Here is a 12,589-nt window from a genome sequence, read left to right as displayed (position 1 = left end):
GCCTGTGTTTGGGTGTCATATCCAAGAAATCATTTTGAAATTCACTTCCTGCTCAATCTCACACCCACTCTCAACATGATCGTCATCTTTCCACAGTACAAATATGATCACATCATTCCATGGCTTCCTCCCTATTTTCTTCAAAGAGTTTTATGAAAGTTTTAGCTGCTACATTAAGCTCTTTGATCCATTGTTAGTTCATTTTTTATTGTGGTGGGGGTTAAGAGTTCAAGTTCATTCTTTTGCATATGACTATCCAGTTTTCCTAATACTGCTGAAAACATGGTCTTTCCCCATTGAACGGTCTTGGTACTCTTGTTGAAAATCATTTGAACATACATGTTAAGGTTTATTTATGCAATTCTGTTCCATTGGTCTCCATGTCTGTTTTGTACCAACCCCACACTGTTTTGATTACTGTACTTTGCAATAAATTTTGAAATCAGGAAGAGTGAGAGACTTCCAACTTTGTTCTTTTGTTTTATTAAGAAGATTTTTCAAGATTGTTTTGGCTCTCTTTCCTTGATATTTAGATGAATTTTAATGTGAAGTTTTCTGTTTCTGCCAAAAAAAATCAGTGGGATTTTGAGGTTTCCATAGAATAGAATATTTGAATTCTCTCTTGAAGGAAACATTTGCTAGACAGATGAGGGGAAGAGGGGCATTTTAGGCAAAAGGAAGAGTATGATTGAACACATGAGAGGTTAAAAAAAAAGCTTGGTGCACATGGGAAATTGAAAATCATCTGGAATTTTCTGAGCTTTAAGCAAGCTAGTTTCTCTGTGTCTACATGTGTCTGAGTTGGGTAGGAGATAAATGAGGAGCTAAGGCGGGTGTCAGATATTATGGAAGTGGATATGATGTTAAGAAGCTTAATGGAGATGAGCTTCAAGGTTGTGCTCCAGAATGATGTGATCATATTTGTACTGTGGAAAGATGACGCTCAGGGTGAGAGTGGGTGTGAGATTGAGCAGGAAGAAGGCATCAGCAAAACAAAGACAAGGTAGGAGACTGCTGAACACTTCCAGGCATGAACAGGTGAGATCTGTACTATGTACCATTCTGGGGGACAGGCAGGAGGGTCTGGATCTGAAACAGCCTTGTCTCACTGCACTTGGAGACAGAGTGTAGTCACTTCATTCTCTTCCTGGATCCTGGGGTCCTCACACCTGCTGAACTCAGGCTGGTATTTCTAACCCTCCACCTGTACCATCCGATTACCACCTCTTAGGAATTCAGAAGGCTGTTGAAGGAGACCCTACGCTGCCCCCTGGGCTCAGGAGGTCTCGCAACAGTAGCCAGACCCTTCTCAGAGTTTTTGAAGCTCCCACTCTTCATCCTGCCACTCAGGGGCTCCCAGATTATTGTGGTTGTTTCTGTTGATCTGAGCTTTGTTTAATTTTCCCCTGAAGCCTGCTGGAACTTACCAGAGTGACAGTTGTCTTTTCTGTTGTAACCTACTCCATCCGTCTATGGAATTTCAGCTCTCCAGGCCATCTCAGTGTGGCCCATGTTACTGACCCCTGTGATCCACTGAGAGCCCAAGTTTCTTCCCTGGCCTCAGCTCACAGCAGCCTCAAATGCAAGTACCAGGGTCCTTGCCATTTCTCTCCTTCCATCTTTAGGGGCTTTTCTGGACGTATTTGCCTAGTGAACTCGGTAATGACTATGCTGGGTCTGAGGACCATGGTGGGGAAGGGATGTGCTCCTGCAGCCAAAGGCAGCATCACTGGACCCTGAGATCTCTGTCCCGGTTCTGACCCCTAGAGGGATAGTTCTGTCAGTGGATGGTCTGTGCATGTCTGTGGATGGCCCAGCACAGGCACAGGCGGAATCATGGAGTTGGGGTCAGTGAGCTGGCTGAGCTCTTAAATTCTCAGGAATATTTTCGAACTCAAATGACTTTTGCAGCTCTGGGATAGCCAGCTCTGGCCCACTGCCAAGGGTACACAGTTTTTGACCTGAGGGATAAGGCAAACTGATCAAGGTACACAAGTGTCAGTGCAGGGGAAAGAAGAGAAGAGGAGCAAACTGTGGCTTGGGGTTACAGTGCAGGGATTAAGGTGATGGGGATTTGAACCCAGTGGACAGTTCCTCAAAGGTGAACCAGGGAGAATACAAGAAAGAGTACTTGGACAGGTAAGAGAGATGTGCTAAAGTGGGGAGTAGTGAGATGGGGAAGAGAGAGGAGAAAGGCTGGGAAAAACAGATATAAAGAGTTACTGCATCCTTGAAAACTAAGAAGCTCGCTTGAACAAAGAGGACAAGACCCTGGGTCATTGTGGCTTCCTGGCTGGGAAAGTTGGCTGGCATTGAGGAGATGGCTCTTTGTTCTTGAGCCTAGGCTACTTGGAACACAGTCCCTAGAAAGCCAAATGTACCTCATCCCTCACTTTATGTTTCTAAACAGAAGAGAAGAGAAGGAGTGTGGCCCCGTTGATTCAGCTGCAGCGTCTCCGGGAAGTCTCTGCTGGATGCAGCATGAAGCTCCCCTTCAGCCACAGCACGGAGCCAGTGATCGCGGAGCACGTGGAGATGGCTCTGCTCAGCAACATCCTGGCAGCCTACTCCTTTGTCTCAGGTGGGTGCCTGTTCTCTACGGGTTCAGGGCTGAGGCCTAGGTCCTGGTCCAGGGCTATTTCCTGGGTGACCATCTCTGATCTTATACTAGGAGAAAAATGCAATGGAACTGTATGTAGCAAAGGCTGTGTCTCTGCTGAGTTTTGAGATGAAAGGTCTTCCGGTTAGAAGTGAAGATTGGCATTTTCTAATTTGGTGGATGAAGGGTTGGTTCTAGGAGCTTTATTTTGCTGGAAATATTTAGTTTCCTTTCAGCAGAAGCGAGTGAACTAGCCTGGGGCCTATTGTTGGCTCCTGTCATTGTGCATCAACTCTGATGAGGAAAGAGGCTTTGAGTACCTTAGCCTGGTGATTTCTCTGCAGTTCTCAGCCATACACGTGTGTGTGTGTGTGTGTGTGTGTGTGTGTGTGTGCGCGCGCGCGCGTTTATGTATGTTTCATTCTGGGGGGCTGCCTGAGGTGTTTGGGAGAGAGGGAGACAGAAGGTAAGTCCAGAATCATCCAATATTTCCTCTTTCTTGGTGCAGAGTTCACTCCTTAGGAAGATGGCCATCTCCTCCAGACCATTTCTGGACACCTGATACTGTTCATATACAAGGAATGAGTTTCTAATTTTTTTAAGAGTCTGCCTTTGTTTTGTTTTTTCCTGACATTTCTGGATGTTGTATGAAAAGGAAGGGACTGGGGTACTGATAAAATTTCCTTTGGGAAATTTCCTTTGGGTTTTACTTTCTGATTCTCTAGCCAGAGTTCACACATGGTGACCTGAGTTAAAGTGTAGGACCTGACATTTCTATTTACAGTGGCAAATCTGAACCAAAGGAAATTTGGTAAAGGAAGTTCCTGGCTTCTCTTTGTGAGAGGATTGTGGATGACGTGGAACCTGACTACAGAAAGGGGACTTCTCAGGGCTTACCTAGCTGGCTCCTTTGTGGTTGGCAAGATGAGATATGGAGTTCGCATGTGACTCATATCCAGGGTTTTGTGTTCTTGGCTCAGTGAAGCCCAGGCCATTGGTCACCTCCTAACCCTACTTACAGAAGACTGCTGTCTCCTTCCCTGGTCACCCACACATAAGAGGAATTTCACTTTTTCTCTTTCTTCAAGGTTTTATTGGGGAGAGAGGACACTGGAGCTAGAATAGAGATGTTTAAAATTCTGACATCATGTTTTCATAAGCAATTGGACGGTAATCTCCTGACTCTACAGTGAAGATGTCCTCTAAATGAAGTAGCGGTGTGTTAGAAAGAGGGCCTGGATTTTCTAAGGTCCCTAGTTAGCTGTTGCAAAAAAAAAAAATTGTCTCTGGTGAGAGCAAACAGACTACTGGACTTTGGAGTTCAGTTCAGCACAGGAGGTACTTGGCAGTTTTCCATTTTGGTCAGCATGACCCTGAGTTGTGACCATTGCATGTGGTAACTCATTGAATGGTCTGGTGTTTACTGTGTATCTTGTGATTTTTGTCAAGGATGAAAGGGTACATGGTACTGTTTTTCTATTCCCTCTAACTTTCTGTCTTTCCACCCCATCTTCTGGAATGAAATGCTGTTTGTGATGCAAGAAGACAGTGCTGCTTTTAAGTGTAGGTTAAGATTAAATGAAGAGAATGCAGGGAGGCCTGGGGATGTAGCTCAGGGTCAGAGCCTTTGCCTAGCATGTGCAAAGTCCTGGGTTCAATTCCCAGCGACACAAAGAGAAAAAAGAAAAAAATAGTCTGAAACTTTAGAATATGCAACAAAAAATCCCTCTATTACATATAATTGTAGTATACCAATAATTTTTTTAAATAAAGAGAATGCAAGAAAATGGAAAATAGAATGTCTAAAATGAAATTTGTTAGATCCGGTAAATATACTTGACTGTCAACTTGACTGGATTGAGAGATGCCTAGAAAATGAGTAAAGCACAGTTCTGGATGTGTCTGTGGAGGGTTTTTCCTGAGAGGGTTGGCACGTGGGTTAGAGAAGTGAGTGGGGAGACCAGCCCTGAATATGAACAGCACCATCCAATAGGATGGGGGCCTGGAAGGAACAAAAGAGTTGCATAAAGGGAAGCTCTCAGACAGGCATGCTCCACTCTTCTGGAGCAGGTACATTTCTTAACGTGGCCATTGATTGTAGACATCAGACTCCAGATTCACTAGCCTTTGAATGCAGACTTGCACCAGCCACTCCCCAGGGGGCTTCCAGGACTTTAGTCTCAGAATGAGGACAGATGATTGGCATCATTTTTTCTGAAGCTTCTAGCTCCTTGGATTGAGAAAGAGCTGCTTTTCCTGATTCTCCTGCCTGCAGACAGCCACTGGGGAAATATTTAGCTTCTGACAGTGTAAGCCAATCTAATAAATTCCCTCTTATAATTACACACACACACACATTCATTTTCTGCTGGTTTTGTTCCTCTGGAGAATCCTACTGCAAGTTGTTTCTTGTTCTATCCATGTGGTCTGTTACTTTAACAAAACACTAGCTAATACACTTGACTACCTCATTCCTTTGTCCAGCTTCTAATTAAACCAGTAGATGAAACCCTGAGTGAATCCTGCTCACTTTCTCTCTCTACGTGTGTGTGTGTGTGTGTGTGTGTGTGTGTGTGTGTGTGTTTTCATTCTGTGTTTGGGGCCACTGTCTGAGGGGTGGGTAGTCTTCTTCTGGGAGACAGGAACACTGAAGGTATGTGAGTCTGGAAGGGTCTGATGTTTGTCCCTTCTAAAGTTGACTGTTCAGGAAGATGGCTGACTTTCTCCTCAAGACCATTTCTGGAGATTGATACTCTTTATATTAAAGGAGACATTTAAAAATACATGGAAATGCTGCATAATTTGCAAGAGCAAACTACTCCTGTGCTATTTGAGTGAGTTTCAAATTTTTTGATAGATGGCTCTTGTTTCTTTTTTCCTGATGTTTCTGGATGTTGTTTGGAAAGGAAGGGACTAGGTTCTGATTAGATTTCCTTTAGGGAAGGGCTGGTTTTACTTTCTAAATCTCTATGCAGGGTTGATATGTGGATACCCATTCTCTTTCTGCAACCAAGTTACCAAGCACTGCTGCTGTTTGTAGGTGAAAGCCAGTGGAAATGCATGTTCTCCCATCTCAGCGGAGCCTTTCACAAAGTGCTTTAGTTTTTCTATTTGTTTCTGGATACCTCTTACCCTTGTTCCTCGAAACAGTCATTTCAAATCATTAGTGTTATAATTCCAATAATTAAACTTTTCTGCTTACCAAAATGCTCACTTAAGATAAATGACAAATGACAAACTTATTTTTTACACTTAAGAAAAAAAATGTAGCATTAATGATTAAAGGTTAAAGTCCATAACATATAAGGAGCTCTTACAAATTGGTAAAAGTGTTACTAAAGAAAAGGTGGCAAAGGACAACAATTAGCAATTTGCAAAAGGAAAACTGGAAAAATACAAATTGTGAATAAAATGTAAACAGTTTAAATTCTAGCAAATAAATGGAAAATGTTAAAAAATGCAATTTACATTTTTATTTATACAATTCTTAAAGATCTGCATGATTAAGTATATTAACAGTTTGGAGAAAGTGTGGGAAAATGAGTACTTGAATATAGTGCTTAAGGAATTGTAAATTGCTATAATCTCTTTAGAGATTTTAGAGATTTTTCTCTAAAATCTTTCTCTTTTCTAGAGAAAGATTTGGCAATATCTATCAAAAGCCTTAAATATGCAAATGTACATTTACATATATATGACATATTTTTTATACACACCTATATATATAAAATATTACATTTTAGTTAGCAGTCTCACTATTAGGAATTTTTTCTTCCAAGGAAACAATCAGGCAGAAATATTACCATGAGGATAAACCACTGAGACACATCCTCATCCCTTTTTATTTTTTATTTTGAGACAGGGTCTCAAAGTTGCTAGTTGCTTAGGGCCTCTGTAAGTTGCTGAATCTGGTCTTGAACTTGTGATCTTCCTGCCTCAGCCTCCTGAGTCACTAGGATTACAGACGTGCCTTACTGAGTCTGGCTGAACTAGAAAGATGTTTTATGATGTGCTGTTGAATGGATAAAACCTATTACCACAGAGCATATGCTCTGTATAAATATCCCATTTAAATAATCCCATTATTTGTGTACATCCTTATATAAACGTAACCACATTTTATTATAATTTATATCTGGGTGCTAGATATAAGATTGTATGGTTATGTTTCTGTATATTTTTAATTTTCCTTTGCTTAGCTGTATTTTTAAAGTAGTCTATAACTCATTGATATTACTTTAAAATAAGTACTGTATTTTATTAGGATATTTTTACTTACATTACACCTACATTAAACAACTAACATTCACTTATATTTTCTGACTTCTTGAGCTCAATTTTAAATATCTCAAAAATTACCACTTGGATGTACTGTAAGCATTTCAAATTCAACCTGGCCTAGAATGGAATATTTTCCTTCTCTTTAAATATGCTCCTCTTTTTGTGTACTCTTATGGTTTGGATATGAGGTGTCCCCCCAAAACTCATGTGTGAGACAACACAAGAAGGTTTGGGGGGCTGGGGATGTGGCTCAAGCTGTAGCGCGCTCGCCTGGCATGCGTGCGACCCGGGTTCGATCCTCAGCACCACATACCAACAAAGATGTTGTGTCCGCTGAGAACTAAAAAAATAAATAAATATTAAAAGTTCTCTCTCTCTCCCTCTCTCTCTCTCCTCTCTCACTCTCTCTTTAAAAAAAAAAAGAAGGTTTGGAGGGAAAGTGATTGGGTTATAGCCTTAACCTAATCAGTAAATTAATACCCCTGATAGGGATTAACTGAGTGATAACTGAAGTGGTAGGGTGTAGTTTAGAGGAGGTGAGAATTGGTGTTTGGCTTTAGGGTATATATTTGTATCTGGCAAGTGGAGTCTCTTTCTCTGCTTCTTGGTCATCACATGAGCTGCTTCCCTCCGCCACATTCTTCCACCATATGTCCTACCTTGAACCCAGAGGAATGGAACCTGTTGTCCATGGACTAAGACCTCTGAAAATGTGAGCCCTCAAATAAACTTTCCCTCCTCTGCAACTGTTCTGATCGGGTCCTTTAGTCATAGCAAAATAGCTGACTAAAACATGTACCTATCGAGGACATCGCCTAATCCAGAAATATGATTTTTAACTTTTAATGTGTCTTATTCACTGTCTATATCAATTCATTAAGGGTCATTTCATTCACCCCTCACGGCCCCACATCTCCTCCTTTATTCCCATCATCACTGATTTGGTTCGAGCCCCATCCTTCTTTTGCCTGCATTGCCATAATGGCCCTCCTGACTCCTATCCTGCTTCTTAGTCCATATTTTCTAGCAAAACAATCTTTCTAAACTGCAGGTGTGATGATGCCGTGCTTTTCACTTTTTGTCATCCCTCAGTGGATCTTCATTACCTCTGGAGCAAAATACAAACACATTTGTGGGGTTTAACTGATAGATTATTTTTTTTAAGCTACAAACAGTAGAAAAGCCTCAATTTGTTGGCCTAAGCATATAGGAGCCAACAGGCTCTCCCCACATGTATTTTGTTTCCTTCTATCTCAGCACTTGGATTAGAAGAGTTCACATTTCCTAACTATTTGCAAAGAAACCCATTGGAGCTAGAATACAATATCTTATAATGCGGATAATAATCTTATTAGCAATAATAACTTCATCAATAACTTCAAGTATAGTTATTAGAAAGAATAAATGGAATAATTATTCATTTTAATTTAATTATATTTGATACTACATTTGCTTGGCTCCCTCTTCCATTCTTTTAGGTTTTTCCTTAAAAGTCACCTAGTAATGAGTTTGGCCTTTGTCACTTTACTTCCCTCCCTCTGCCAGCACACATTCAACACTTCATGTTTACCTTTCTACTTTGTCTGTTTTCACCTTATCATCATTTAATATACTACATATTTTTTATTATTAATCTTCCTTACTAAAATATAAAATCTCATGAGAAGAGATGTTTTCTTTTTCTTTTTTTTTGTTTGTTTGTTACCTGTTCTATAGCCTCAGAATGTAAAATAGTGCCTGGAAGCATCAGATGCTCAATAAATCAGTGAACAAACATGTATCAACAACCACAATATAAAAAGACATCTCAGAGTGGCCCCCTCCATCCAATTTCTAATCTTGAGTTCTTGCTTGGCTTCTATGTATCCTTCTAGAGCTCTTTTTTCCCCTCCTATTCTTTCTTTTCTTTTCTTTTTTCTTTTTGGTACCAGGGATTGAACTCTGGGGTGTTTAACCACTGACCCACATCCCCAGCCCTTTTTAAAAATATTTCATATAGAGACAATAGAGACAGGGTCTTGCTGTGTTGCTTAGGGACTTACTAAGTTGCTGAAGCTGGCTTTAAACTTACCATCTTCCTGCCATAGCCTCCCGAGCTGCTGGGATTAAAGGCATGTGCCACTGCATCCAGATCTTTCCACTTATTTATGCAGATCTAGGAAAATATAAGCACACAGTGACCTCCTTCCCTAACTTGTGCACAGGTAGCATATCAAACACACTGGAGCTATTTCAGAGAGCGGCCTTCCTCATTCTTTTGGCCATACTATTCCATTGTATAGATGGGCCATCCATCCTTTATCCAGGCCTTTTTATCATGGCTAGGAGCAAGTGGTTCAAATCTGTACAACAAACAAAGATTTAATCAATACCATGACTTGTATGTTCAAGTGGATCTGCAGAATAAGTTTCCAAAAATACAATTGCTGGATTAAAATATGTGTAAATTGTTAACAAAAATATCACCAAATTTGGAGAAGTTTCTTCCTTTTATATTTCAGGGGATAATTTGTTGAGGATTGGTATTAGTTTTTCATTAAAGATCTGGTAGAATTCTGAGAATCCATCCGGTCCTGGGCTTTTCTTTGTTGGTAAGCTTTTGATGGCTGCTTTAGTTTCCTTACTTGAAATTATCCTCCTGGTTCAATTTGGGAAGGTAGTAAGTCTCTATAAATTTGTCAGTGTATTCAAGATTTTCTAGCTTATTGGAGTATAAACTTTCAAAATAGTTTCTGATTATCCTGTATATTTCAGTTATGTCTATGGTAATATTTTCTTTTTCATCACAGATTTTAAAAATTTGAGTTTTTTCTCTCTTTCTTTTGGGAAGCTAGTATCACCCTGATACCAAAACCAGACAAAACCAATATCCAAGAAAGAACACTTCAGATCAATAACCTTGATGAACATAGATGCAAAAATTCTTAATTTAAAATACTGTCAAATCACATACAAAAACACATTAAAAAGATAGTGCACCATGATCAAGTAGGTTTTAAATCAGGGATGCAAGGTTGGTTCAACATACAGAAATCAATAAATGTAATTCCCCACATAAATGGACTTAAAGACAAGAACCATATGATTATCTCAATAGATGTGGAAAAAAGCATTTGACAAAAAGCACCCATTCATGTTCAGAACACCAGAAAAGATTAGGGATAGAAGGAATATACCTCAACGTTGTAAAAGCTATGTAGGTTAAATCCAAGGCCAACATAATTCTCAACAGAGAAAAATTGACAGCATTCCCTCTAAAAACAGGAAAAAGGACAAGGATGCTCACTTTCACCACTTCTATAGTCCTTGGAATTCTAGCCAGAACAACTAGTCAAAAGAAAGAAATTAAAGGGATACAAATAGGAAAAGAAGAGCTCAAAGGATCTCTGTTTGCTGGCATGAACCTTTATTTAGAAGATTAAAAAAAAACTCCAACAGAAAACTTCTAGAATTTATAAATGAATTCAGCAAATTAGCAGGATACAAACTCAATTGTATTCCTATACTCCAAAGATGAATCAGCTGAAAGAGATATCAGGAAAGCCTTCCCATTCACAATAACCTAAAAAAAAAAAATCTTGGGAATCAATCTAACAAAAGAGGTGAAAGACCTCTACGATGAACCTACAGAGTACTAAAGAAAGATATCCAAAAAACTCTTAGAAGATTAAAGATCTCCATTGTTCCTTGAGAGGCAGAATTAATATTATCAAAATGGCCATCCTACTAAAAATCCTATACAGACTTAATGCAATTCCCATCAAGATTCCAATAACATTCTTCATAGAAATACAAAAAGCAGTCATGAAATTCATCTGGAAAAATAAGAGGCCAAAGCAATCCTTAGCAAGAAAAGCAAAGCAAGAGGCATCACAATCCCAGACTTTAAATTATTCTACAGAGCTATAGAAACAAAAAACAGCATGGTATTGACACCAAAACAGACGAATAATAGAACAGAGTAGAAGACACAGAGACAAACCCATAAAAATAGTTACCTCATACTTGATAGAGGCATCATAATACACTGGAAAAAAGATTTCCTCTTCAACAAATGGTGCTGGGAAAACTGGAAATCCATATGTAGTAGAATGAAATTGAACCTCTATCACTCACTCTGCACAAAACTCAACTAAAAGTAGATCAAAAACTTAGGCGCAGGAACAGACCCTGCTCCTACTAGAAGGAAATGTAGGCCCAACACTTCAACAATGTCAACGACATCAAATATTGGCTTAGGAGTCAACTTCCTTAATATGACTCCTATAGCTCCAGAAGTAAAATCAATAATCAATAAATGGGATGGCATCAAACAAAAAGCTTTACAACAAAGGAAACAATCAAGAGTGTAAAGAGAGAGCCTACAGAATGGGAGAAAATCTTTGCCATGTGCACATCAACTTAGCATCAAAAAAACAAATAACCCAATTAATAAATGGGCAAAGGAACTGAACAGACACTTCTCAGAAGAAGAAATACAAATGATCAACAAATATATGAAAAATGTTCAACATTTTTAGCACTTAGAGAAAGGCAAACTAAAACTACACTGAGATTTCATCTCACTGCAGTCAGAATGGCAATCATCAAGAATATAAGGAACAATATATGTTAGTGAGGATGTGAGGACATTTATATTTTGCTGGTGGGACTGCAAATTGGTGCAACCACTCTGGAAAGCAGTATGGAGATTGCTTAAAAACTACTAGGAATGGAACCACCATTTGACCCAATTATCCCATTCCTTGTTTTATATTCAAAAGATTTAAAATCAGCATACTATAATGAGACATTCACATCAATGTTTGTAGCAGCTGAATACATTATATATATGAAACCAACCTAGATGCCCTTAAACAGATGAATGGATAAAGAAATTGTGGTGTAAATATACACAATGGAGTATTGCTCAGCTATAAAGAAGAATGGATTTATGACATTTGCAAGTAAATGGCTAGACCTGGAGATTATCATGCTAAGTGAAAGAAGCCACAAAAGTCAAATGTTTTCTCTGATATATGGAAGCTAACCCACAATAAGCGGGTAGAGGGGAAGAATAGATATTCAGTAGATTAGACAAAGGGGATTGAAGAGAAGGGAGGGGGTAGGAAAAGGAAAGATAGTAGAATGAATCCAAAATAATTTTCTTATATACTTATATAAATACACCATAGTGAATCCCACCATCATGTACGTCCATAAGAACTGGGTCCTAACTAGAATAAGATATAATACAAATATATCAAAATGAATTCTACTGTCATGTATAACTAAAAAGAACCAATACAAATAAAAATAAATAAAAAGGAAAGATAACCAGTAAAGTTTGTTCATAATAAATTCTTAATTTTAAGATAATATAAAAAGTTAAGAAAGTTGCATAGATTAATATTTGCTTAAGGAAGTAGGAAACCCCCTTTACTCTCCTTTTTAATCCTAATACAAGAATATTTCAGTGTGTGTACATGTGTGTATGTGTATGTTAAGGAGTTGATATTCATCATTTTTTGTTTTGATATACATCTATAATGGATATACAGATTTTTAAAAATATATTTTGGTTTCTTTAAGGTACTTTTTAAGGAGCATATATTATCATTCTGTATTTTTCAAAATTTTAACAAATAAAAATAAATATATCCTTTAAATAATAAACATTTCTTTGAATCTTTTTTCTTTTTTATTAAATTATTTATTTATTATGATTTG

General features: G+C 38.6%; 1 protein-coding gene across 1 annotated transcript in view; it reads left to right on the top strand.

Annotated features, from left to right (window-relative positions):
• Window positions 1–12,589, top strand: part of Eva1a (eva-1 homolog A, regulator of programmed cell death) — a 60,103-nt gene that overhangs the window by 28,588 nt on the left and 18,926 nt on the right. Inside the window, exon 3 of the mRNA XM_026397454.2 lies at window positions 2,411–2,581. Within this exon, the coding sequence (XP_026253239.1) occupies window positions 2,482–2,581 (100 nt within the window). The 5' untranslated portion in view covers window positions 2,411–2,481. The remainder of the gene's footprint in view (window positions 1–2,410; window positions 2,582–12,589) is intronic.

Source organism: Urocitellus parryii, chromosome 12 (genome assembly GCF_045843805.1).
Source record: "Urocitellus parryii isolate mUroPar1 chromosome 12, mUroPar1.hap1, whole genome shotgun sequence".
Taxonomy (NCBI): Eukaryota; Metazoa; Chordata; class Mammalia; order Rodentia; family Sciuridae; genus Urocitellus; species Urocitellus parryii.
The sequence above is the reverse complement of the archived record's forward strand: the minus strand, read 5'-3'. Positions and strand labels throughout refer to the sequence as shown.